We start from the raw sequence: 27,788 nt of genomic DNA, 5'->3' as shown, positions 1-27,788 counted from the left end.
ATCATATACTCACATTTCTAGCCGCTCTAAACAGCGCTCTCAACATAACAATAAACACAGGGGAATTCGTACTTTCCCAGTTGTTTTAACCACGCTGTGAAGCCGGATTCCCCCGTCGTGTACGCACCATTACATATTCCGAGCTTTCGGGTAGCACGTTAAGGTCTCATAATTCATATCCAATGAGACCCCGCCCTGGCCACCGTGTACTGCTGACCGTCGCTCTCATCTGTCTGTACAGCAGCAGTCGCGCCTACTCGCGCTAGCTTCCATGGCGACCAACTAGAAGAGCATTTTCTCATGTCGACCAGCCGGTTAGCTCCCATAAGCGAGCTAACAGGCGTATTATGAAACGGGATGATGTAGCGGAATAACTATTCGGACGAGCCACGCAGTACCTTAGCATGCTAAGCTAACGTGGAGCCATACACATTTGCCTGGAGAAACTGGCCAGCAACTAGACTGAGCTAACGACTGTAGGCTAACGCAGGCTAGCATTCACCTGCAGAGTGTTCTTGCTAACTAACTGAAGCCGCCGTTGCTAGCCAACATGATGGAAAGTGTGAAGGAAAACGAGTCTGGAGCCCTTTCATCTTCACCAACACCACAGGGGATACTTGATTCTGGCAGTGACTGTAATTCCGGGAAGACAAGTGGATTAACGCCGCTATCAGCGGGAAAGAGACCCTCCATCGGGGAGGACGACGGTGGGGGCGCAGAGGCTAAACTCTTCGGGAAGGGACTTGCAGCCACCTCCCTTCTTCAGATTGCGATAAGGAACGGCATCTATCAGAGCCAAGTTGCCAACGCTATCAGCGGTGCCGCCAAAAATATAAACATGCCCGCCGTGAAAACAGCCAACATTTATGGTCTTGCATCAGTCAACAGCACCACTTCTGTCAACTCTTTGCTGAGCAGGAGACGGCAGAGACACAAGAGGAATCTGTCGCTTGGGGCTCCGCCGACCAGCAGCTCGCCCGGCCTGTCCTCTGCCGAGGCGGCCAGTCCCGCTCCCTCAGTCTCGCCGCTGAGCACCCTCAGTCTGGATAGAAGGACTTTTCTTCGGCAGAAGCAGTCAAAGCAGCTTCAGGCCTCGGATAAGACATGGGTGAGGTCGGACCTCCGGCGCGGCTGCATTCACGTCCACGACTGGCTCACGCCCTCCTACCCGCGGCCGGTGCTGTGCACCGTTGACACCACTGCGAGGGAGGTAGCCAGCAAGCTGGAAGGGAGCAAAGCTGGGGCTGTGCTGAGAATGAACTTAAAAAACACTGCTTTAGTTGACTTGAATGATAATAGTAAAGATAGTAATGGACATACTGATGTAATTGAAAGTGTTAGTGACAGTGTAGACGCCAAAACCTCCAAAGTAGAGGAGAATGAACACACAAAGCAGCTTTATCCTGACGCTAAACTGTCTTCCAACTTACTGGATGATAAACCCGGAAGTAACTCTTCATCTGAGGTTTATCTGAATGACATTGGGATGGATCTGAGCCTGAGCATGGCAGACTGTTGTGGAGTCTACTCTGGTTCAGATATGGAGAGCAGCACCTGTGAGGATTTCAGCCCAGGTGGACCCAGAAGCACAGAACACCGGGACTCTCTCAGTGATGGCCTGGGATTGGGCACAGACTCCTCAGTGTTGAGCCCTAACTGTGACAGCGCCACAGAGGGACCTGACCCGTTTGAGAGCTCCTCAGATGAAGTAGACCTCACCTCTTCTCCAACACATTCAATAGGCAACTCTACTGCAGACCAGCAAGCGGACCTGCCCGCCACAGACTCCTGCAGCGCCCCCAGCCAAGTGACAGCCACACCAGACGACCCTGAAGCTGGAACTGGTGACAACACAGTTGCCCCCAAATTAATCAAACCTTCCTCTAACTGCACCAGCAGCTCTCAGACTCGGCCTCTGACCAGCCAAGCATCTGTCCAGCCTGACCCGGAGATCCCTGGGGGGAGCAGAGGATGGCCGGAGCCCACCAATGTTAGTCCGACCCCGGCTCTCTTCATCCAGCTGCACGGTGGAGCTGTGCGGCGGCTGGGAGATGATGAGAGGCCCCTGCAGATAATAAATGAGTACCTCACTAATTTGGGGTTTGAAGACCCATGGAGGGTGCAGGGGGAGGGGATGAATCCAGAAATTGGCTGCCTGTTACGCTTCTACTTTGGTGAGTATTGTTGGAAAATCAAAATTCAAAGCACTTATGTATAGCTGAATGACTTATTCCTAAGGAAAGATCAGCAAGCATGTGCATGTTTTTGTGAGAATTTCTGGACATTTTTATTAGTTTAATCATAATTCTTTTTCAAATATACTGCACCTTAGCTGTCAGAGAGCCGCTAGCCGCTTGTTCCACCGCGCCACGTTAGTTGTGCTCGCCTTGTCTCTGCTCATTCATTGTTTATCCATTCTCGGTGTACCGTTAGCGCTGTCATTGTGTTTGGTCAGTCGGACTGTTAAACAAGTGTATTCAATTGTCCTGGGTGGACAATACCCAGTGTTTATCCTGTAAACCCACCCAACCCCTCTGTGTGTCAGCCTGTAGGGAGACACATCTGGAGGTGACAGGTGTGCTCTTTGGGCACAGCAGTCACAGAAGTAATGAGGCATTATGATGCTGTTTCTCTTCTGCTGTTGTTGTTATTGATAAAGATCCTGTTTTGCTGACAGGCAGGGTAAGAGGATGGAAAAACATCCATGATCTCTTATGGGATTAGCACAACTGGATATTGTTTTTGACCTCGTTTTTTACACCATCAGCAAAGACAGTGGGTGTAAAGAGTTGTGGCATGATGACGGAGGAAGAAACAGTAAATCAGTTGTACTAAAATTAACTTACTCTAATTCATTTTAAGTCACATTCTCAGTCCTTTTGAAATGTTTTGGGCGTGTCACTCCAGTCTTGTTTCATTGAAGAACACTTTTTCTTCCCCTCTTCCTTTATTATTTTTAGTTTCTATAAGAGAGTATGAAATATACCTTTACTACACATAGCAATAACAGAGATATACTCAAGACGTAGTAAAAAAACAGGCTTTCCTCTACCCTGAAAATGCGGTGTGGAGAGCTGGACAAATTCCCCTGCCTTCCCCTACACCCCCATGCTCTTGACTCCCACAGTAACATGACAGAGGAACAAAGCATGACGTAGAGTTAGGCCGCTGAAAGCAGGGGCCCTTCCAGCTACTGCACATAAACACACAGGCATGAAACAAGCATTGAGAGGCTGCAGTGACAGTGCTCCTGGCATGACGAGGACAATTATGGAGGAGAGGTGGTGTGGTGATGTGAAGTGACTGCAAATTCATGAAGTTTCAAGTTGAATTGGAATAATTTACCACAAGACATCCACTGTAAATCCATGGGCCCAGCTGTTATTTTGAAACACTTTTATGGCCCTGAAAAGGAAAAATTATCCATTAATTCACCAGAAACTATTTTTGCTCCACTCCGTCCCATCTTCTCTGTGTGTCCATTCTGAATTGTTTTTTAATGTTGATTTGCAGAGTCGAGCCAGAGGAGTTTGACTCAGCATAATCCTTGTGACAAAATGCACATTGCCAAGTATTCTCTTTCTCTCTCTCTCTCTCTCACGCACACACTCACAATGTGCTGACAGTAAGAGAAAAGTGACCTTAGTGGAACTCAGATTTCACCTCCTCAGTGTTTCAGATCTCTCTGAGACAGTCGCAGCAGCAGACTGAGAACTGCAGCGCCCAGAGGTCACTGCTTTACTCGACAAGGTTAAAGACTCTGATACTTCTGCCCAAAACTCACTGAATACCTGCAGGCTGTGAAAGCAAACTCGTTATTTTGTCCTCGCGGTGTGGCCATTGCTGCACCACACCAGATACACAACTAAGTGATGCTGTTTGAGAACTGCAGTGCTGCTTCAGATTTAGCTGAAATACAAAATACAGCCTCAAGCAAAGTCTTAAAACTGCAAACTGGAAATGGTCAGACACTTGGTGCACTTCAGGACACCGGGTTTGGCAGAGACAAGATGCACCAAAACAGTTTTTGTTGTAGCATGAACAGGCAATGGCTATTGGCTGCTTGATGAGAGACAGGATGTTCCCCATCCAGAGAAATAGCCGGAAGGAAAGGGCATGTATGCGTGTATATATTAACACACTACGCCTCGCCTGCACCGCCCAGGGAAGGGTGGACCCACACAATACAGATTCCACTTTATTGTTTAGTTTAAAAAGGGGTCTGTTTGAAAGAATCAGATTGATCTGCTCCATTGGTTGTAATGTACATTTACATCACATTTCTCCATACACTTACGTAATTGTGGTAAAAGAGCCCATACGATCTCACTGACTGATTGTTGAATTACATCAAGGATGTATGAAAATACACACACGCAAAGTTTTGAGGTTTTGACTAAATTTGAATCATGACACTGGATTGAGTTTATAACCACCAGATCTAAGTTAATCATGACTTGTTCTCCTTCAGTAGCTTCCACCATATCTTTATTTATGTTTACTTACTTCATCAATGTCTGCGCTGTCACAGCTCTCTGTTCCTGTTAGAACCGACCCTAACCCTTACTAAATCCTTCATCTTGAAATGAACTACAGAAAACTCAGAAATTATAGATGGCAGTCACCCAAAGCACAGTCATTATGAATATTTGTTCATGAAACTGTGCTTTAGGTGCTTGCTTTTAAGGTTTTCCTCTTTTCTGACCTTTCTGTGTGTTGGATCTTTGTTGGCGTTTCATGCCGGTGGAGACGTAATAGATTTAGATCCTGGTAAGTAAAGAAAACTTGAATATTGAATATACAGAAGGTGTCCATCAGACCTCTGTAAAAGTTTTAACTCCAGTTTTGGGTATCATTTTACATTTTTGACACTATTGCTAAAACAGTACCTGAAAGTTCTCAGATATTAGATATTGTCCAAATTAAAGTTCTGATTTAAATCTGATTAAACTAAACAAGACTTCAGATTTCATTCATACTAATAAAAAGAACTGAGCTTCGACACCCAGCCCTACCCAGCCCCTTATTGATGTTTTGTTGAAGTCACTGGAGGAAGCAACAGTGAGGACCCAGACGGTGCTGGTGTTATAAGACATTACATAACAAGCTAATCTGATTTGAGGCCTCTCAGCGGCTCAGACTCTTCACGTGTCTCCCTTTCTCTTGTTCTCTGGTGTGTGTGATCACCAGACATTAAAACACACAGACTGGAAAACATTTTTTAAGAGAATATATGTTATCATTTGTAGCTGGTTTCACTGTGTTTAAACACAAAGTTAATACGGGGGAACTCCACGCACGGTGTTTCTGGCCGATCCCCTGCGTTCCCCTGTAGCTGCTTTTTGTGTCAGCAAGGGGTTAATGTTACAAATCACGCCTGAGTGACTGCTCACTCTCTCAGCCCACGGGCTATTAGCTACAATTCACTTATATAACCACATAGCTCTCTTGTCGCCCACTTTCTGAAAGAGAAACCCAGTGTGAGAGAGTTGATTCACAAAATCCCAGAAGGCTAAAAATAACATGTTCTCTTGTGCAAAAAGGCCATTCTGAAAAAAAAAAGATCAGTTTGTGTAACCATCATAACACCCATGATCATCAGCAATCTCATTTAGTCTCATATAACGAGGTTCTTTCTCTCTCCAGGTAAGCCTCGAAGTGTTGGTGGTTCTGAGCGCGTGCAGCTTTCGGGGGTGTTCAACGTGCGGAAAGGGAAGCTGGCGCTGCCGGTGAACCGCTGGTCGAAGCGCCAGGTCACACTGAGTGGAACCTGCCTCATCGTCTCATCTGTGAAACACGCCCACACCGGCAAGATGCACATCCTCCCTCTCATCGGAGGAAAGGTACTTTCTGAAGTGCTGTCATGTCTCTACCTTTATTCATTAGTATTCTGTCTTGGTTCCTGTTTATCAGTATTAAAGTGACAGAAATCCTCCCTGTGGTTTAGAGCAGTGGTACAAAGCATGTTTGTATTGAAGCTCAGTGGTGGTTCACTGCCAGTGTAGCTGGGTGTTGCCCCCTCCCTCCCACATGCTCCACCAGGTTATGCCTCTCCTGCAGCCACACAATTCCTAATTACATGTCTTCATGGAGATTTGGGCTGAGATAACTCTTATTGTTATACATCAGCAGCTCTTTCCTTTTTTCTTTCTTTCTTTTCTTTCTTTTTTTTTGCCTTTTTAATCTGTTTAAACACGGTATTTCTTCATAGCTGCAGATAAAGGTTCAGCTTCTCCAATATTTTTAGCATTATAGTTTTTGTATAATTAGATGCCAGTGGTCGCTGTGTACGATTGGTTTGAATATAATTTTTAGAGCGTTGGAAAATCAAAAAAGTAAATCTTTCCAAAAGCCACAGCATATTTTTATCTAACACTAGACTCGACACTAGACTATTCTGCTTCAAGATTTTCATTGCAGTCACCCTTTAAGTCTGTGTAACAGGGCGGTCTAGCACCATAAATTACATTTACAACTACAATAGAAAAAAAACAATTTCACCTCTAACACCATTATTGTGAATTACTTCACAGTTGTTTGCTTAGCACTCGGCAAACTTCTCATATCTGTACAGTAAATTTGATAGAACCATGAGATGGTTATCTTAACTTAGCATAAACACTGGAAATGTCAGAAACCGCAAGTCATGTTCTGTTCAAAGGTTATAAAAAGAAATTCCACCTACCACTGCTTATAATAACTAATAAACATGTTGTATCATGTTTGTTTAATCTGTACAAATACCATAATGTCAAGTTAACACAGTTGTTGGTTTTATGGTGAGCTATTTCCTGGACCATTTCTAGGTTGAGCACAGCGGCTTCCTGGACTAACCGGAAGTCACTGCACCTGGCCATGAAATAGTTCCTCGTAAAACACAACCTGTCCTTGTCCAGCTTGTCCCAGCCGAGCTGGGCTGCGCATGTCCTGGCTCCAGCTTCATATTTAGTGTACAGATATGAAGACGAAGAAGAAGAAAGCAAATAAGCGCATTTTCCCAAATTCTCTGACTGTTCCTTCAAGAAAATCCTAATCATTGTATTTTGTTCTAGTAAAACAATAAATTTGAGCAGTCAAGATATTAATATTCAATCTTGAAACATATTTAAATATTGACTAGCCCACCCTCTTTGGTTGTGTCATTGCCTCAGGATACTCATAAAGTAAAACACTTTATCATTTGGTTAATGTTTCTTGGAAAGTCTCTTATATGTGTGGCAATATTATCCCTTAAGAGTTGCTGTCCCATCACACCTGTACGTACACAAGTCCCTACGGACAAAATCCAGACCAAAGGTGACTGAGGAAGTAACAGTTGGAGCAGAAATGTGGCATCTTTGACCAAAATGAAAAACACATTGCACAACCCTGTCATGTTTTAATTTTGATGGACTTATTAAAGCTCACTCTCATCTGCACTTCAGTGAATGTGCAGGTTCTCACAGTTGTAGTGTATCTTGACCCAGCAGAAAAAGATGGTTTTGTGCTATATCGGCCATTTCTGAAAGCAAACTCTGAAGATTTGTTTAAAGAGGATCTATAAGAAGCATAAAAAGACTGAAGGAAACTAAAACATGTTTTATGCTGCAGGTGGAGGAAGTGAGGAGACACAGCCACTGTCTGGCTTTCAGCTCAGCGGGCCCTCAGAGTCAGACTTACTATATCAGCTACGACTCCTACACAGAGCACCTCCGCTGGCACAGGACAGCCTCAAAGGTACTTAAAGTGTCATATATACAGTATATATTTGTCTCTACACTAACTTTACTTCCTTATTGATTCACACTTTATCATGATGGTGAAGATTTTGCACATCTTTACTGCCTCTGGTGGACTTGTTGCGACAAGTTGCTCATCACCTTGTCCTGTCCACCCTTCCCTCTTTGTCAGATTGCGTCCCAGAGAGTGAACTCAGTCGACCTGTCGTGCTGCAGCCTGGAGGAGCTGCCTGCTCAGCTCTTTTACAGCCACGACCTCACACACCTCAATCTCAAAAACAACTTCATTTCGCTGCATAAAGGGGTTCCAGCACTCACCAGGTGAGCTTGTTATCAACACTCCTGCAGTCACTACACTGAATCAGGCTCTACTACCATCCTGTGTGTTTAGGAACAAGGCAACAGGAGGAGCCGACAAATGAAAAGCAGTATTGTCCTCTTTGTTATTCCCTTTTTTGGATGCAGCACGCCCCTCAATGGTTTTTACTCTCTTGAGGAGCCACCATATGGTGTAAAGAGGAGGCAGCTTAGATCAAATTACAGATGACGTCTATGTGTGTGTTGCCTGTGTGTGGGCGGCTGTGTGGTTTGGATGATTAAAAGTGTGCTACGCTGGTGATGAGAGATTTGACATCCAGCCACCTGACCTCTGGGACTGAGGGCTTTTCCTTGTTTTCTAGATCAGCTTGTCCAACAGCTCACTGCTGTAAATGGACTGCATTTATATAGCGCTTTTGTAGTCTTACCGACCACTCAAGGAGCTTTACAGCATTCTCTTTAGTCAGCATTCACCCATTCACACACACATTCTTAGACAGAGAGGCCACCATGCAATGTGCCACCTCCTCACGAGGAGTGATAACCATTCATGCACATTCACACAGTGAGGGCACAGCACTGGGTTCAGTATCTTGCCCAAGGACTCTTCAACATGCAGGCTGCAGGGGCCAGGGATCGACCGGCATTCTGATTAGATTATTACAATCTGACCATTGTATCTTTATAAGAGAATGCCAGTGGGTCTGTGCAGTTGGTCGCTTCCTTTTGTCATCTGCTATGGGCCAAGCGCCCCATCAAAATGCTTAAATACAAAAACAATGGTTGGAGTCTGCACTTTTTCACAGGGATTATGCTGAGCTGTAATGCTTACAGGGGTAAAATCCAGCACATCAGGTAGCTACAATAATGATTTCAAACAGGAGCAACATTGTGCTCTGTCATATTTAATGCACAGAGCTGACAATATTCTACATTTTTCTTATTTTTAACAGATCCCATCAACAAAACAACCTACAATGTGTTAGTCCTGTATATGTGGCTCTCTGCCCCAAAGTCCATTGGTTCCTGCTGAAGATGTAAATCTACAGGTCATGATTATATGCCTTGATTAAAAGAATAACTCAGTTATTTCCTTAAACAGCTCAGCACTGCAGTTTTTTGCAAACATTATTAAAACATTAGTCAAAATTCAGTGGTGGATTAGTACACATTTGGTATTGTATTGAGTATTTAGGGCAGCAGGACAGTGTTTGTGGGATTGAACTCTATACAATACTTGTTAGTAGGATCAATTTCTTGCTGGTTCTAGTCTTTTCACTGTATTTGTTGCCAATAAGAAAAACATATACTGTTCAAGGATAAATTCAGAATGTTTCTGCACATTGATGCCCTCTGTGGCAGCAGAGATGACTGATGCTATGTTTTGACTTAAAACATAGGGCAGAGCTTCCTGGTTCATGTCTGTGGTGTCATCAGGGTGTAACAGCTTTCTAGCTGAATAGATACCTATGTTTCCTTCACTTAAGAGCACATGGCCTAATACAGACTCTGACTTTATTACAGGACTGTGACTCCTGTGAAAAACTGTCACACAGTGTTATTTGTTTTCAGATAAAGTCAAGTGACGACTGACCTGACTAACATTGTTACATTTTATGATAAAGGGAGGAGTAGCCTTTAGAGTATGTGAACGCCCAGCTGTATATATTTTTAACAAATATATTTCCCAAAAGAAGCAGTTCAGCATTTGTATCATGTTTCAGTTCCTTCTTTAAAAGTATTTTCTGGCATCTTTGCAGCCACCTTACGTCAAGAGAACATAATGTTGAAACCAGAAATGAACTTGATGAAAATGAATAGATATAAAGCATACTGTATACCTGCTGCCATTGTTCCTCTGTAAACACACACTTCCCATGTGGTGTTTGGAGGAATGTGTTTTTCCTGTGGTGTGCCTTGACTTTCCCTCGGAAGGACGTGGGTCCGGCTCAGCCTTTCACCCTGACCCCTCTGTGAACTGGATTAGTTTTGGCCAAGAAAGCCAGGGAAGACACACACACGCACACACACACAACCCAACGAGTTCCTACCTGAACCACATGCTGCATTGTTATGGTGAACACTTTGTTGTGTAAACATTTAGCTTTAAATAGCATGTTTGCTATCAGTGTTATGGTGCTGTATCCTCGAGACCTTGTGCTGGCTTCCCCTTTTGTATTTTTTCTTCTTTGTGAGACAGGTGTTATGTAACTAAAAAAGTTTCGCATACTATTTGTTTTCGTTAGAGCCTCAATTCAGAAGCAGGTCTGATTATAGCACTGAGAAATTAATATCTTTGTCCTTCTTTGTCTGCCCTTTTCTTCCTGTCCTTCCCTCTCTCTCCCACTCTCTCTCTCTCTCAATGACTCTCTCTCTCTAACTCTCTAGGTTTTGTAAACTGAGAAGCCTCAGTCTGTCAAATAACGCTCTGTCAGAGTTTCCTCTGGCCTTGTGTGACATCTCCTCGCTTACTGAGCTAAACTTGTCTGGAAATCGTCTCTCCTCTCTGCCTGCAGATGTAGGAACCATGCACAAGTAAGTGACTTGAGAGAAAGTGATGGGCTGCAGTTATTAATGATAATGGTGATTATCATTTGCCAGATATTTATCCAAGAGCAGAATTTATCCTCAGTGACCTGCCCTTTGCTGACAGAGACGTCAGACAGGAGTTGTTGTCATTGTGGTTCCATCAGTGCAGATTAATCCGTCTCTGTATTAAGTGAACAACTGGCTGTGCACCAGACTTCTGTCCTGACGGTGCAGGTTTTGTCCAGGTGATCAGAGTGCAGAGTCATGCTGATGCTGTGTCTGCATTACAGGGAATTTGGGGTCAAGCATTTAGTTATTGTATCCACCAGCAAATTGTGCGTATGTGTGTGCATATGAACACTTGCTCTTGCATATACCTATATACGCTACCGCAGGTCCTTCATTCCATCAGCTGTCAGATTATTCAAGTCCAGCACCACTTATACATAAGACTGTGCTGACGTGTTTGACAAATTACGCTCTTATCCATACTTTTTGTGCAATATTTCATATTTCCTTTTACATTGTGTGCAATATTAGTTATCATTTACTGTTTTGTATATTTTATTCTTCTGTGCAATATTAGTAACACTATTTATTTTTTTAATCTGAAGGCATCTTACATTGTTCTTTTTCCACAGCTATAAGGGCAATACTCACTTTTTACAGATTTTTTTATTATTAAGTCGATTTTCATTTCGCTTGTATAATATGTATATATAAATAGTCTACTTTTATTTTGTATATTTTTTTTTTTTTTCGAATGTTCTCTACCTCTGCTGCTATTTTTCTTCCCCCTGCTATCACATGCTGCTGTAATGGCCAAATTTCCATGGCTGGGGATAAATAAAGTCTTATCTTATCTTATCTTACCTTATCTTATATGATGATGGTGGGTCAGATTTTTAGCATGAGCATCTTGTTTCAGTCATGTTTCTGTAATTTTTAAAAAATGAAATTTGAATTCTCTAAACGTGCTGTGCATAATGAATATAAACTCTAATAATACTTCAGCTAGCAACAATCCAACAAAAGCAACTGTCCCTGTGGCTGTTGACGTGATATTACAAACCATTTTAAGTGCCCGTCCGTGCAGATAGTGGACCAATCAAATTGCAGTACTTACTCGCCAGTCTTCACCAAAAATTCACACCCACTGGACCTTAATGTAGAGGACACTGACACTGCAGAAAAATGGTAACTAGACCAGACTAGAAGTACTAGAGAAGTACAAAGATTAATTTTAATTTCAGTACCGGCTTGCTTATTGCCCCAGTCATTGTCTTTGTGAGTTTCATGGATATTTTTAAAACAGATGCAGACTGAAGTCAAGCACTTTATTTTAGATTTTCTGCTTGTTTTTTTGTTTTTGTTTTGGGTATATCATCGGCCCGAGCTTAAATATCTGCTCCCTTCTTGTTGTTGTGTCCAGCCTGCAGACTCTTCTCCTGGATGGTAACTTTCTGAGTTTTCTGCCTGTGGAGCTGGGCTCTCTGGAGGGCCTGACCTACCTCGGCTTGTCCTTCAACTGTTTCAGTTGCGTCCCCCCCGTCCTGGAGAAGCTCAGAGGCATGGAGAGACTCTGTCTGGCAGGGAACCAGCTCTCTGTCCTGGATATAGCTGGGCTGCAGTGGTTGCCTGCTCGCCACATAGACCTCAGGTAAACAAATCCACACGGACTCTGACAGTTTTAGACGCAGTGCTCGAACAAAGCTCATCTGAAATGTAACACTTCCCAAGATGCTGCAGGAACAGTCGGGACTGTGTTGTTATTGCATCACTGCTGGTTCTGGTCTTTTTGAAGTCTTAACAGTGAATACTTGTTCAGTTTAGCTGTTTTTATTTTTGCAGCCAAACCAACAGGGGCTCAGATTAGAAATGAAATGAAATTGATTAATTGACTGTTAATCAACAGAGAATACATCACCAGTGTTTCACCTTGTTTCCACCCTCTTTCCTTATGCTCATGTTCTCTCTTGTCCAGGCTGAACCAGCTTCAAAAGGTGACCGTGGGAGACTCGGAGCAGCTGGTTCACATCGTCCAGCTGGACCTGAGGGACACTGGTTTACAGGAGCTGGATGTCCGGCCTCTCTGTAGACTGGAGCTACTTCGCTGTGACAGAAACACTCTCTCCCTCCTCAGAGTCGATGGCCACGCCCTCAAGAGCCTGCACGCTGCACACAATGGTACTAACATTTTTTATGTGTTGTATAGATGCTAAAAAGACAATGCCTGAATGCTGAATATACATTCCCTCTCAGACTACCAAGAATATGCATGTTGTGTTTTTAGAGCTGAAGCTACTGGAGGTGCAGCCGGTGCCAGAGAATCTGACTGTTCTAGATTTGTCCTGGTATGAAGACTATATGAATACTTAACTATCCTATCTACTGTGTGGGAAACAAGGCTGTGGGCCTGTTGTAAACTGGCCGCTGACTGTGTTTGTTTTATTAAGGAACAAGCTGGGATGTGTCCCTGAGTGGGTGTGTGAGAGCAGCAAACTCGAGGTGTTGGACATCAACCACAATTGTGTTGCAGAGCTGCCTGTACGGTGAGCATCACACAAACACCTGCAGCATAGACCGTTTTTTTGCAAACTGCGTAGAACGAGGTTCTTAAAACGCCAGAGGAAAGGTGGGTTGCTGCTAGGATCTAACAGTCAAAGTAAGTTAGTAATTAAAGATTTTTTTTAAAGGTGTCAAACACAAAGCCGGTGTTCAGACACATCAGACTTGAAGAAGGTGTACCTTCATCAGCCACCTCACTCATTTCAAAGAGATCACTGCGTGGGTACTGTGGGAGTACTGTACTTCCACTGTAATAGTGGGGTGCACTAGTATCAGTATAAATTATCAAAAAATGTTCAAAAATGACCTAAAAAGAAGACACATCAATAAAAAATATGTAATTAATAACTGTGAAGGTAATAGTGTGCAGCACCCTGCAAGAGGCTAAGTCTCTAAACTCAGATGTATTATTCTAAAAGGTTTCATCGTTACCTGTAGCAACACGCCCACACCGATGCAGAGCTATTTTCAGTCTGTGTACAGCCTTTGGCAGCAATTAAAAATGTGCACATGTTGCCTTCAGACAATTTGGTCAGAGCTTCTCTTGGGGCATATATGGTGATGGTGGTCATTGTGTCCAACAATAGGCTACATGATGCACACAAGTAATTCCAGTTCGAGCTCATCCTTTCCTCCTCTATCTAGCCGGTCATGATTCAAGAATGAATTTCACAAATGGTGAACTTATTGGGTTACTGTAATATAGGGGTACACAATATACTTCTGTGTCCTCAGCACATTTACAGTACACATAGAGAGAATGAGCTTGCTGTGTTGTGTGTGTGTTATAGGCTGATGTCAAGTGGGAGCCTGAGAAAACTGCTGGCAGGCTGGAACGAAGTGTGTCGGCTGGCTGAGAGGCTGGAGAGATCACAGCTAGAGGTCCTGGACCTCCAACACAACCATCTGACTGAGCTCCCGAACAACCTGTTCATTAAAGCACAGAGGTGCGCACAATAACACGCTTTCCCCATCTGTTCTTCACCTGTGTTTTTTCCACATCTCTCTCTCTCCATCCATCTACTTTTCCCTTCCCTTCCCATCTGTCGGTTTTAGTTTTCATCAAGTCATTTATTCGAGTACTAAGTTTGTCTTCTCTGTTGGGATTTCATCACAGCTTGCGATACCTAAATGTGTCAGCCAATAAGCTGGAGAGCCTCCCTGCAGCCAGCCTATCAGAGGAAAGCTTCAGCAGCCTGGAGGAGCTCTATGTGACCAACAACAGCCTGACAGACAAGTGTGTCCCTCTGCTGACTGGACACGGACACCTCAGGGTGCTTCACCTTGCCTACAACCAGCTACAGACCTTCACTGCCAGGTGCATTTCAGTGCTGTTCATGAAGTGGGCTCACAAAAGATTTAGCCAGTATATGCGGACAAATTAAATGAAGAAACAGGAAACTCAGATGCACTGTCGCCCTCAGACGCGTTAGTTGTTAAAGTGTATTTCAGGAGGCCTAGGTTAGGTTGTAGAACATCACCTAGTTTAGTGCACCTAATTGTATGCTTGTAGGCCCAGCCAAGTGTAGGCGAACTCCCATTCATTTGCTGTTAAACGTGGTACATTATCATCCAGTCTAAAATCAGAGCGTTGTTTCAGAATCAGGCTAAGGTCACAAGAGAGATGGGTCTGATGAATGTGGCTCCTAAAAATAAAGTTTGCTGTGCCAGTGCTCTGATATAACCGTACCTCCACCACCTGCAGTAAACTGGCTCGACTGGAGCAGCTGGAGGAGCTGGACCTAAGCGGCAACAAACTGAGGGCTGTGCCCACCACCATCCTCAGCTGCCAGCGTATGCACACACTCTCTGCCCACTCCAACTGCATCAATGCATTCCCAGAGGTTCTCCAGCTGCCAGAGATCAAGGTTAGTCTGACACACGCAGGTATTTAAGGCACCGTTTCCTTTCATTCATTTAGCTGTGGTGGTCCTCTGGAGCTTGGAAATGTAAATGTGTAGGTTTCTTTCTTTTAGGGCAACACTCACACAAAACTATCACACACTTTCTTTAGCAGATGAGTGTTAGCTGTTGTCCGAGTTAGGTGCTTTGTGGAATTAGTTTGGGAAATTAAAGATGAACAACAGCATCATTCTACTCTGAAAAAGCCGTCCTCCCCTGTGTCTCTTGTTATATCTCTGTCTGTCTGTCTACCTCTCTGTTCATCTTTTTTGGGTTGGGCCAGATTAGGAAATCCTTTGTAATCTCCTAGTTACTCCCTAATCTGCCATTCTCTGGCCCCAAATGTCAGTTCCATACTCCTGTCTGTGCATGAGTTTGTGTGAAATAAGGGTGGGACCATGTTACAAAACAGTAGGTACAAAAGAGAACGAGAACATCTAAAAACAGGAGCGTTTAACATCGTCTAATATCAACTAGTAACAGATGTGCCACAGTCACATGTCGGTTGTCTCACAGAAAAGGAAGATGTTGACAGACCTGCTCCATTCTGGACACAGTTCATCCAATCACTTTTCACCGCAGACATTTTGACAACCACTAACATGAACGACGGCTCTGTTTCATTAAGTGTCCCAGGAAGCCACTGGAGTGAGGCAGCATGTACAGCACAAAACCCTGGAAACTGGCTCCCTTAAATGGAACATAGCTCTCAATAACGTTCTGAATTACACCTGTGCTTTCCCTGCTTTGCCATGGTGAAATGTCCTCCCTGCACAAGGCCTATAGAGGAGAGCCGTTAAAGTGATAGGAAACGTACAGCATCCAAGTGTCGTGTTATGATGAATTATATCTGCAACACAAGTGAACAAGTGAAATCACATTTTCAACCAGCTTTGGAGAACAAACAACTTTCGGTTGTTGCTACAGAAGTGAACTTTCAGCAAGGGCAAAACAAATCAGCAGGTCTGAGGCAAGTTTTAATGGGATTTGCATCCAAGTCTTTGCTGAAACTGCAAAATCTGCACTCTAAGTAATACCGTTGTGGAAAGTCCATTTAAGGATGTCATTGACTATTGCTGTTGGGAGTGTGGTCATATAGTAAGAAGAAAATATGGGGAACAAATACTGAGATCAGTGAAGATCCATTTAGAATCATAAACTTTTTAGATTATTTATCACTTTTTCAAATTATAGTTTCTTGAATTGAAATCAGATTGAAAAAGTATGATTCCCTCTCCTGTGAACTGACCCAGTGAACTGACCCTTTGTCCGTCACTTCCTCAGTGTGTCGACTTGAGCTGCAACGAGCTGACTGAGGTGACCCTGCCAGAGGCGCTTCCTCCGAAGCTTCAGGAGCTGGACCTCACAGGCAACCCTCGCCTCAACCTGGACCACAAGAGCCTGGAGCTGCTCAAGTATGAGCCTGAAAGATCCTACAGTATCCAGTGTTTTTTTTTTTTAATGGATTATTAAACCAACTGGCTAACCCTTGTTTTTTTACTTCTCTGCAGTAATATCAGATGTTTCAGGGTCGATCCATCACCTTCAGCTCCGTGTGTGAATGAGAGACACGGGGCCCCTGCAGTCTGGAGCCACGGCTACACAGAGGCCTCTGGAGTCAAGAACAAGTCAGTCCTCCCCCCTCGCTTTCTTTTCTCTAACCCTCACCTCACGGGCATTTTTTCCTCCCAAATTTATGTCTTTTATTGATCTCTTGAGGCCTATAAGGACACAATTAAGTGAGTGAGTAAACTTTTAGATTATTTATCACTTTTTCAAGTGGTTTCAGAGTATACACAAGCACACTAAATACAATCGATAGTAATGAAATAATAAAAATTCAATTAAAGTATGAAAACATTAAAAATGTTTTGTTCAAAAGCACTGACTCAGCCGACCTGACTCCTTCGGGCTATAGCTATATAGTAAAAATATGATAGTTGTTTGTTTTTAGCCCGGACAGCAAAGCTTTGAAAGCTCTCAGTCAGCAGATCTGTGTTGGTGGAGGTCTGACGGATGCAGCTGTCTAAGTTAACCGTTATCAATAAAATGTTGTAGTTTTTAACCTTGGACTTACTTATCAGTTGTCCTTGGAGAACGTGGAGTTTGAAGATCAGAAAAAACACCAGAGAATCAAACCTTAAACTCTTTCAACTGTCATGAACAAGATCTTTTTCGAACACAGTGAAAGTCAATGCAGTGCAGGCAGGACTGCAGCCATGTTTTTAGCACCGTGTTGGTCCGAAAGCTTGCTGCAAACATGCAGTCAATGAGCACTGCAGACATGTTAATTAACACTTAACTCAGGTAGGCAGGATGAGATGAAAGCAGCGATGTTTTTCTATGTTACATGTCCTACTTTCTGCACAATACATAAACAACCTGTTGATTTTCTTGTCGGTGTCTTCAGGCTGTGTGTGGCTGCTCTGGCCCTCGACAGCTTCTGCGGGATTCGCGAAGCCTTGTATGGGGTTTTTGACGGAGACAGGAACGTCGAGGTGCCTTACCTGCTGCAGTGCACCATGGGAGACGTGCTGGCAGAGGAGCTTCACAGGGGCCAGAGGCAGGAAGATTACATGACCAACACTTTCCTCACCATGCAAAGGTAAACACACACCTCATGTGAGTCCCGGAACAACGCACAGAGGTAACACTATCACACTGAATACTTCCACAGCTCACTGCAGTGACTGTGATCACACACTCTCTTGAACTGTGTGTTTCTGTGTTGCTCTCCTGCAGGAAACTGGGCACAGCGGGCCAGAGGATGGGCGGCTCAGCAGCGTTATGTCACATCAGACACGACCCGGTGGCTCCCGGCGAGCACGGCGGCTGCTTCACCCTGAAGGCTGCCAACGTGGGCAGGTGCCAGGCCGTTCTGTGCCGCGACGGCAAAGCTATGCAACTCTCCACCACACACACCGTCAAAGAGGAACCGGAGTACCAGAGGGTCCGGCAGCATAACGCCATCATCACCGAGGTAAAGACTGTGCCTGTAGAGGCTGTGCTGACGTCTGATATTAGTGCTGAAACATGAGTTGATTAATAGATTTCCAATCGACAGCAAGCACATTTTGATAATAAATAAGTTATTTTAATTTGATCACTGCAAAGCTCAAACATACTAAGTCTGAAATTAAGTACAGGAGAAGAAAAATCATTAGATTTAAGAGGCTGGGATCAGCGAATGTTGGGTATTTTTGCTTAATAAATGACTTCTAAAATTCATTTATCATCAGAGTGTACTGAGACAAGTGATTACCAAAATTGTTGCCAGTTACTTTTCTGTCAGTTGACTAATGGTCTCAGCAGTTTAAGAGATTAACTGATGATAAACAGCATCAGTAGTTGCAGCTCTTACATTTACATTTGAGGTTTTGTCCTTTATCCTACTCTGCTGCAGGATAACAAAGTCAGTGGTGTAACTGACTGCACCAGGATTCTGGGTTACTCCTTCCTGTGCCCGTCTGTGACCCCCAGGCCCCACATCTCCACAGTGACCCTCACCCCGCAGGATGAGTTCTTTCTCCTGGGCAGCCGCGGCTTGTGGGACTTGTTGTCCCCCAGCGAGGCGGTGGAGGCGGTCAGGAACGTACCGGACGCTCTGGCTGCTGCTAAGAAGCTGGTGACTCTGGCTCAGAGCTACGGCTGTTCCGACAGCCTCAGCGCTGTTGTCGTCCAGCTCAGCATCACAGAAGACTGCTGCTGTTTCTGTGAGCCGCCGCCTCCGCCCCCCAGCCCCGGCCTAGGCGCACACACCAGCACACACCCCTACTCAGCAAGTGGTGATGCCGGCGTTCCGCTGCCGCCGGCCTCCTCAGGGACAGTGAGCGAGCTGAGCAGCGAGTTCAGCACGTCTGAGATGAGCAGCGAAGTGGGATCCACGGTGTCCTCAGAGGAGCCGCCACCTCAGAACGAGCCCCTGACGTCCCACTTGAACCTGCCAGGACGAGCCGGCATGCGGAGACCTGCCTGTGGAGGCGGGAGCTTCCAGAGACAGTTCTCCGGAGCTCTGTCTGACCATGGGGTCGACAGTGAGGACGAGGAGCCCATCGCTGGCGTATTCTCTAACGGCAGCCGTGTAGAGGTGGAGGCTGACGTCCACTGTCTCCACCGCCATGACTGCCCAGTACCTCAAACACATGGCCACGCAAGCACAAACATCTCTCCTGCTGTCCCCTCACATCACGAGCCTTCACACCTTCCATACTCCTCTCCGTCTCCGTCTCCGTCCCCTGTCCCTCCTTCCTCCCCCTGCCTCAGCAGGGAGACCCCACCAGGGACTCTGGGCCGCAGGGCCCGAGCTAACGGCTCTGTGGCCTGCCAAGGGAGGAACCAGGACCTCATAGAGGAGGCGGCCGACGCCCCTGTCAGGAAGCAGGGGGGCTACTTCAACGCTCCTGCTCAGCCGGACCCTGACGACCAGCTCATCATCCCGCCAGAGCTGGAGGAGGAAGTCCGGCAGATCATCCAGCAGCAGCAGCAGGAGCAAATTCAAAAACACAGCCAGCAAGCACACAGTTACCAGAAACCTGCAGACTATTTTGTCACACCCCTCTAACTTCTGCGCCCCCAACCCGCAACAGCTGGTGTCAACTTCTCATCCAGGATTTCAGTTTCAGGGATGGAGAACTGCAGAATCAGGACTGCCGGTATTGATGCTCTGCGCTGCATGAAGTTGTACCGCTCCCAAAATCCTCTGAGTATTCTAAAGATGCTTAAGGACCACAGACTGTTTTTTGGTATGCTTTTTGTTACTTACTTTATTTTCTACTGTTAACTCTATGCCCCACGAAACGCAATGCAATTTTATAACACTTTGTTGATTAAATCTTCACATGTAATTGATTTTTACCATATCTTTAATTTGAAGAAGCACTTTGAATGCTTTTTATTAGACTTTTGAGATTAATTCTATGTTAAGTGGTACTTTGAGATATGGACCATTCAGTTTTTGTGTTGTAGCAGACATTTCCCCTGTTTGCAGCTCATGGACTTACAGTTGTCAGAGTTAGTTGTAGGAGTTAGTAAAACTGTTAAACTAACTCCTAGGAGTTTAACTTACTTTAAAGTGACCTAGTCACTGAAGCATACTAATATTCTCTGAGAGAAAAGATGATTATTTCAAAAGGCTGATACTCCAGGTTTGTGTTCTCGGGGGTGTGCAGAGTTCAGAGTGGTGCTGCAGTGGTGAGTAAATGCTGAACGGGGGATCTTACAGTTGTTACCAGCTCAATGAATGTTCTCAGAACAGTGTTACAGACTTCTTGACAACAGCAAATTGCACAAGAGAGCTACTTTTGCTATGTAATAAATGAAAGTTTTCAGATAACCACATCACGTCCATTTTGACTTCTTTATGAGGATGCTTACACTCTGTGAAGCCACTTCAAAGCAGTGTTCACTAGTCACAGAAATGACCAGAAAGAAACTTTTCTCACAATAACTGTCTTGGTATTGAGCCATGCTTTGCTTCTGAATTCAGTACAGTGAAGCTCAGTGGGATTTGGTTTGTAGAGCTAAAGACACTGAAACACTACATTTGAAAAACAGCAACATGACTTCCTTAAAACAGTGCAGGATAATCCCAACACTCGGCTGACCTGGCCTGATTTTTCTTCCAGAAAGTTGCCATCAAGATCTTTATTTTTTAATTGTTTTTAGTAAAAAATGTCAAAATTCTCTTGTAGAGCTTTCTAAGGGGAAAAAAAATGCTAAACATTTTCTAATTCAATTTCTCAAATGTGAGTATTTACTGCTTCTCTCTTTTTCATATCTTTGGGGAATTTGGACTGGTGGTCAGACAAAACAGGATATTTTGGGACATCACCTTGAGTTTTAAGAAATTGTGATGTGTTTTCATTATCAACTTTGCTACCAGTTGAAACGTCCAACAGTTGTGGAAAATGGCCAAGCTGATGCCTCACATAGCTTCTTGTGTCTGACCAACCATCCACTCCCTCAAATCCTCAATTTCCTATTGCATAGAACAAAAAAAGACACCGAATCATTACAACTGAGAAGCTGGATTACGAGTGTTTGGTGTTTTTGCTTGAAGAATTAAACACAAAATCAAACGATAATTATTTGTTATGTTTTTTCGACTTATCATTTTTGCTTGAGATTACCTGATTATGGAAATAATCAATAGTTGCAGCCCGATTCCGATTTTAATTGGCAGCATAAATCTTAGCAATGGATCAAAACTCATGACGTAACATTGAAGCTGCATCTCTGTAGTGCGTACTACCAAAATGTGTTTAGAAGTTGTGAGAACTGACCTTTTTAAAGGTCTCACAGAACAAAATAAGGTAAAGAACTGCACAACAAGCAACAACCATGCATTTCTCTCTGCTATTGTCACGCTGTCTAGTTTGCGCTGCTCTGATACAATCGCTGCATTGTGTTATCTGAAGGGGTAAAATTAGAACTTGGGTAATCACCTCACTCTGCAGAATTTCTTTTGTTGGTAATTAAGTCTTAACTGAACAGTCCAACAGTTACATCACCGCTGTGTCCTTTGTCTATGTGTGGTCCTTTGTGTGACAGCAGAGAGGGGACATACAGCAGTGATGTCATGGCTGGCAAGATGCCTCTGGAGGGGACAGAGGGGCCACCACAGCATGACAGGAGCTGTACAGAAGTCTGGTGCCCCCTACAGGCTGTTCTGTTAACCATTAACAGAAAGTCTTTAAGAGTCACATTGATGGAAGTTTAATTTGAGTAGATACATTCTTGTAGTTTCAATATCAAAAACATTGCATTATAAAATCAAACTTTGTCATAAACACACATTAATTAAACTAGTATACGTGTTAAAAACATTTATATAAATCTCTGTCAGAGTTCACACAGTCTTGATTAGATGTGAAAATGAACTCACAGCCCCGGTCCCCCCAGACTGGACCTGTATCACGAGGCAAGTGAAACTTATGCTGGGCTCTCTTTCAGGTACGTGGCTTCACTGAACCTAACATTGATGATCCTGGTTAACTAAAGCCGTAGAAGCTGGTTATTAACTGGTTCACTTTACTAATCTAGTCACAAGTGTGTTCACAGAAAATGAAAAGCTAATGGCTGCAGCACAGTCAGAAGGATGAGTGGAGCATTTAGTGTGACAGGATGCAGCAGTAAAAACTGATGTTTAACCAGCTGAAATACATGCAATGAACGATGTGACACACATAAAACAAAAGTACAGTAATGCTGTTATTACTGCCAGAGATGTAGTTCCAAAGGTTGCATTTATAATTTGCTGAGCTAACTTTGGATGATAAACGATGACAGTGGGTACACATCTTATCTCAAGTTCTCGCATTGATTCTAAAAAGCTTAAATACTCAACCTTACGTCATCCTGAGCTGCAGTGATGGAGTGAAAGTGCAAAAGCATTAACACTGTCAGGAAAGAAAGAAACAAAACAGTAGGCAGCTTTTTTTTAAAGTCTGTTTTCAACCCAGCCTGGACACAAGGTTGTGAAAAAAATGTTTCTTCTATCTTTGACATAATTATGATACAGTCAGAGCCCCCGAAAGGACAAGTTGGGATTTTTTTTCTTTCTCCGAGCTACTTTTGCATTCCCTCTGATCCATAGAGAACGGTCTTTACAGCCCCTGATGTATTAACATTAGCTAAAAAAGCATCATGAAGCCAGACACCCCCGAGCTTCTATCAGATATGACAGATGTGCTGCCAATGTATACACCACAGGAGTTCAATGTTAGCCCCACAGCAACAGCCAAAGCTAGCCTACAACTGTCCAATGAATATAGTTCTCCTCGCAGCCACGGCAGCAGGTCAGGTCACAGTGCAGAGAACATGATTACTTGGCCTCCACCACTTAACATTAGCTGCAGTGATACAGAATAGTTGCCCCACAGCAAAGGGTGCCAGCAACTGTAACTAATATTATAATACATCCATGCTGTGCTACTGTCACAACTGAGGCTGCCTCTATGGATCAGAGTAAAAGCAGAAAGTACTGAGAGGTGACGTAAAACTTAACACGAGAGCACTAAAGTACAAAACTGTCTCTATTTCTATTTATTACTTGTCACATTATTGTAAACTCCGAACTTTTATCCCTGTGTTGATCCTTCCTGTGGAATGATGACTCCATTTTTTCAGTGATGTGATTGGTCAGTTGGTGGGCTGGATCAGGTTCAGATCCATGCAGTACAGGTTTCCATGGTGATCTGTTCCGGTTACACGTGAGCCAGCTCCATGATACCTGAAACTTCAGTCAAGCCCAAAGACAGCTGGTTAGCCCGCTGCTCTTATTTGTGATACAGACCCCAGATGTTCATTCTGTCACACGGAGGTGGTTTCCGCCCTCAGTGGGGCTCTCTGTGGGCGGGCTCGGGCCTGCTGCTTTTCCGCCTCTCTGCGCTTGCGCTCCTGCAGGTAGCGCCTCACTCCTCGGATCGTCTGGACTGTGAACACTGTGCCGATGGCATACAGGATAGCCGTGATGAGCCCAAACAGAGCCACGGCTGCGTCCCCTCCGCTCACTTCGCAGCTCATCCAGGTGTAGCCGTTTCGTGCGTACAGCCTCTCGCGCTGCTGACAAACATCTGTGGAGTTAACCTTGATGACAAAGTGCAGGTAGAGTCCCACAGCCACCACATACGCCACTGCACCCACCGCCTGAAACACCAGCGCTCCTATCAGAAGTTTTCGGGACATCAGGTAGGGCGGTTTGTTCCCGGCGACCACAAACAGCAGCGAGATGACCCCGAGGGTCAGGCTGAAGGCGATACCACCGTAGATGCCCGGCGCCCTCATCTGGCTGTACTGCATGTCCAGATCTCGCACCTTCTGCAGCTCGGTGCCCTGCAGGTTAAAGTTGGAGTTGATGTCGAAGCCTCCCAGCCCGCCCATGGAGGACATGCCTGATGTCACCATCTGAGCTGCGACCACGCAGATCAGGACCAGGCCGTTGGTCAGTACAGAGCAGATCAGCACGATGCCTACGAAGGGACGACACAGGAGACAGGTGAGGAATTAAATCACAAACTCAAATCAAGGTCAAGACACAGTCTGTCACTCTCTACATATACAGTACTTATAGAGGGGAAAGAAACTGTGTTCCTTCAGTGCCACAGTGAACACAATGAAGAAACAAGTGAGAAAAACAGTATTAAATGACACAATACTGCAATCTAATTGTAAAAGAGCATTTGAAGAACCTGAGGTGTGTGCTGCACCAGTGTGCCACTCAGAGAATCTGGCATATAATTAATAATTACTTTTATTATGGATATGGAGACTACCAGCTGGGCACACTGCCTCTGAGCCCAGGAGCACCAAATTCCCCATGTTTACTGTAATATGAATAGCTGCTAATATATTTGGAAACCTGCATTATTGAAAGTAAACATGAACAAAGGCAGGTCCTGCATTATTATTTAATCACTGTGCCCCTTCTTTCAATCAGGCTTACCTAACCCTGTGGTCTTGTGTCAAAATCTAGTTTGAAGGCCATAATTATTGAGGTTATTTTCCGGAAATATGGTGCATATTTCTCAGTATAGTCACTTCATTCATGCAGTCACTGCGGGCCGCTGAATGTTGGCCACAGACAATACGTTCCATGGAGTGAGGCATACCGATGTTAGATTTAAGAAGAAGAAAGTTCAGAGATCAGATCCTGAGTTGAGGTATTAGAATCTGTATTAAAACAAGAAGTTCGATGCATCTCTGATAATTTCAAAACCATGGATATAAAAAATAAAATGTCATTGTTAAGTACTCCTATGAGTGGTGACTTTTGGCAAACACACAGTTTTCAGCAGTCCAAAACTCAAAAATAACGCATTTACAATGATATGAAGCAGAGAGAAGTGAGGAATTGATTACCAAAGTAATAGTAGTTCTTTTTCTGTGGGTAGACTAACACTCTGAGCACTGAACAAAATGTCATGTTATTAGCATTCCAAGAGGATCAACTCTTGGTTACTAGGTACACAAAAACGGCCAGGACCATGTGATAAATCTACTAGAGTTCAGCTTTCTCCTTCATCAAAGGACCATGTGACTCTCTCAAAGTCTTAGCTGTGAGAAATGAAGCCTGTAAACAGCAGAAAACCGGTCTGTCCAGTATCCACACAGGGAAGGACTGAGCTGTGACGATACCGAAACCAAAGTCAGCCCTGTGACACAGCAGCTTCTACTGGAAGAGCTTTCATTTGATTTGACCCAGATACTCCGCTCCGATCCCGGCTCACCTCTCCTGGAGCACACGTGTGTGCATTTGGACTCATGGTGCTCCACTCGATGGACCTCCCGCACATGTTTGGGCGGGGAGTCGGCTTCTCTGGGGTAGTATGGGGGTCGCGAGGAAGACCTGGAACACAGGAAACACATGTGTAATGACACAGAACCACAGAACTCCAACAAGTTCTCTAGTTTGTATTCCAGCATATTTAAGGACTGAAACACAAAATGTTTCAACATGGGCACTGCTGTAGCACTAAATCTCTTCAGATTTTGTTTTATTGAGTACAATATGGTAGAAAAAGATGTTATTTGTAATTCAGTTCAGGAAAATTGGATTCCTAAAACAAAATGGTCAAAACCCAAGGCCTTTTATTTACTTTTATGATTGATCACAAAAACAAACAACACATGGACGTTTAAGGAGGTACCTGACAATAATAATAATAATAATAATAATAATAATACACTCCACATTAGTGGTGTGAAACGATGGCTTGAGCTGTAGTTAAACCAGAATGAACTGCAGATTGACATGAAGTCGATGTATACAGGACTCTAGCATATGACCCTTTCATGTAAATCGTTTACGGTCACGCTTTTTTTTTTAACTGTATCTATCTAATAATTGTTTCTAATTCTATCTAATTTATAGATATATACGTACTATTTTATTTGAGACAATTTAATAAAACTGCAAATGAACAAAAATGAGGGACAGATGATTTAAAACTAAGACTGTTCGGCTCTGCCATCCATTCATTTATGATACTGGTATCATTAGAGGAGAGGGGGGTGTGATGATGTCTCGTGGCTGTGGATGGAGCACACCTGTCCGGGGATGAACGTCTGTCCTCGCGAGACTCTCGGTAGTGTCGCTGGTCTCCGTTCCTCTCCCGGTGTCCCCGGTTTGAACGGGGCGGCTGGCTCATACCTGCCGAAAGCGATACGTTTGGACACAGAAAATGACCTTTGAGCAGTTAACAGTTAACCTGCAAAAGGTGTTTTACGATTATTACCTTCGATTCTTAACGTTAATTTCACTGAAGATCACCTTTGCTACCTTTGGCGTTAGCTTACAGAGAACACCATAAACTTAACGTAGCACAAAGGCGCAAGCTAGTATCATCAACAAAGAGCATTTTTAATGAAAAACAAACCAAAAAGACAGAAAAAGACTTGTCTCAACAAGGAAGCTGTCTAAAGCTCATGTCAAGAAACAGCGGAGCCGGTTTGTAGTTTCAAAAGTGGTGAAAAGAAACATGGCTTCATGATGTTAGCTGGTTAACACAACGTAAATTAGCTTAAAGCGTTTCTCTAATGACTGCGCAGATAAAACTCTGTTAGCTTTCAAAGACAAACTTACTGTGAATATCTGTCGATGAAAGCGCTCCAAAGTCCGACTATAACGCCATTATTGAATCCTTCATTCACTGTCGTGTGTTGTCAGAGTCCAGGTAGAAACAACTCCACCCTACCTGGAGGAGGAGGAGGAGGGCGGAGGAAGGCGGAAGAGAGGCACACAGGTTGTGGTAGGTTGACGGATCCTCTGGTCACAGCTGGAGTTTCACACTGACGGGTCTTTGGATGAAGTCCAGGTCTTTAGCAGCTCGTCTGAATCAGCCGCTTTGTGTGTTGTCAGTCCCAAAGAAGCCTCTGTTTATACTCTTGTTGTAGAGACTGTTGGTGGCCTTTAGCATGAGCAGCAGCCTGTCTGTCTGTCTGCCTATCTGTCTGTCTCCCTGCCTGCCTGCCTGTCTATCTGTCTATCTGTCTGTCTGTCTGTCTATCTGTCTGCTTGTCTGCCTGCCTGTCTGTCTGTCTATCTGCCTGCCTGCCTGCCTGCCTGCCTGTCTTCTGTCTTCTGCCTGCCTGTCTGCCTGTCTGTCTGTCTACCTGTCTGCCTGCCTGCCTGTCTTTCTGCCTGCCTGCCTGTCTGTCTGTCTGTCTGCCTGTCTGTCTGTCTGCTGCTGTGCTGTGGAGGAATGTTGTTGTTCATGCTTCTTGTAAGACAGATTTACATGAGGCTTCCTGAGGAGCCGTGTTGTGTTCACCACAGTACGACTCTCTGCTTGGCATTAATTTCTCCCACACATTCCAGTGATACAGTATATCTGCTGCTCACACTGTTTATCGCCCACGGCTTAAACTCTCTAAGTCACTGACTAGATGCATGCGCCTGTGACACTCTGCTGCTACTATGAGCTCCAACAATTAGTCGATTAAGCGATCGTTTGATCTAGAAAATGATTTGGCAACTATGATTAATTGGTTTTACTCGTAATTCAAGCAGACAGGACCACCCTTGGAAGATTCAGATCTTTCACTTGAGTAAAAGTAATAATCCCACACTGTGAAAATACTCCACTACAAATAAAAATCAGTCAAGAACCAATATGTCTGAGTTTATTAAGATTAAGAAGAATGTTCTCAACCCATGAAAGATCACTTCATCCTTCACTTTATCACAAACAGAATCAACACGTTTGGAGATGTTTGGTTTTCACTGGACGCAAAGTGTATGAGAAATTGTAATGT

The 27,788-nt window shown here is 44.2% G+C and overlaps 2 protein-coding genes across 2 annotated transcripts; one reads left to right on the top strand and one right to left on the bottom strand.

Annotated features, from left to right (window-relative positions):
• Positions 1–231: 231 nt before the first annotated feature.
• On the top strand, positions 232–20,651 carry LOC121605180 (PH domain leucine-rich repeat-containing protein phosphatase 1-like). Its single transcript, XM_041934993.1, has 17 exons — positions 232–2,174; positions 5,647–5,843; positions 7,591–7,716; positions 7,891–8,039; positions 10,425–10,571; positions 11,998–12,225; positions 12,550–12,752; positions 12,859–12,919; positions 13,022–13,117; positions 13,925–14,080; positions 14,251–14,451; positions 14,839–15,001; positions 16,320–16,450; positions 16,547–16,663; positions 17,446–17,640; positions 17,778–18,015; positions 18,439–20,651. Exons 1-17 carry the CDS (start codon positions 551–553, stop codon positions 19,594–19,596), a joined length of 5,190 nt encoding a protein of 1,729 aa, XP_041790927.1. The 5' UTR covers positions 232–550; the 3' UTR covers positions 19,597–20,651.
• A 1,082-nt stretch (positions 20,652–21,733) lies between these two features.
• Positions 21,734–26,737, bottom strand: si:ch211-191a24.4 (uncharacterized protein LOC100150331 homolog). Its single transcript, XM_041934994.1, has 4 exons — positions 26,617–26,737; positions 26,082–26,184; positions 25,262–25,380; positions 21,734–24,004 (listed from the first exon to the last, which is right to left on the bottom strand). The coding sequence occupies exons 2-4, from the start codon at positions 26,180–26,182 to the stop codon at positions 23,346–23,348; spliced, it is 879 nt and encodes a 292-aa protein (XP_041790928.1). The 5' UTR covers positions 26,183–26,184; positions 26,617–26,737; the 3' UTR covers positions 21,734–23,345.
• Positions 26,738–27,788: the final 1,051 nt, after the last annotated feature.

The sequence above is a fragment of the Chelmon rostratus genome, chromosome 4 (genome assembly GCF_017976325.1).
Source record: "Chelmon rostratus isolate fCheRos1 chromosome 4, fCheRos1.pri, whole genome shotgun sequence".
NCBI lineage: Eukaryota > Metazoa > Chordata > Actinopteri > Chaetodontiformes > Chaetodontidae > Chelmon > Chelmon rostratus.
Note: the sequence above shows the minus strand (reverse complement) of the source record. Positions and strands in the feature narration are given on the sequence as shown.

What these genes read in the sequence shown, in the direction of transcription:
- LOC121605180 (XM_041934993.1), top strand. Translation starts at nt 551, where the DNA reads ATGATGGAAAGTGTGAAGGAAAACGAGTCTGGAGCCCTTTCATCTTCA. An exon ending in CCTGTTACGCTTCTACTTTG is followed by an intron (nt 2,175 to 5,646) that starts GTGAGTATTGTT and finishes TTCTCTCTCCAG; the next exon opens with GTAAGCCTCGAAGTGTTGGT. An exon ending in GGCACAGGACAGCCTCAAAG is followed by an intron (nt 7,717 to 7,890) that starts GTACTTAAAGTG and finishes CCTCTTTGTCAG; the next exon opens with ATTGCGTCCCAGAGAGTGAA.
- si:ch211-191a24.4 (XM_041934994.1), bottom strand. Translation starts at nt 26,182, where the DNA reads ATGAGCCAGCCGCCCCGTTCAAACCGGGGACACCGGGAGAGGAACGGA. An exon ending in AGACGTTCATCCCCGGACAG is followed by an intron (nt 25,381 to 26,081) that starts GTGTGCTCCATC and finishes CCTGTGTTCCAG; the next exon opens with GTCTTCCTCGCGACCCCCAT. An exon ending in ACACGTGTGCTCCAGGAGAG is followed by an intron (nt 24,005 to 25,261) that starts GTGAGCCGGGAT and finishes GTCCCTTCGTAG; the next exon opens with GCATCGTGCTGATCTGCTCT.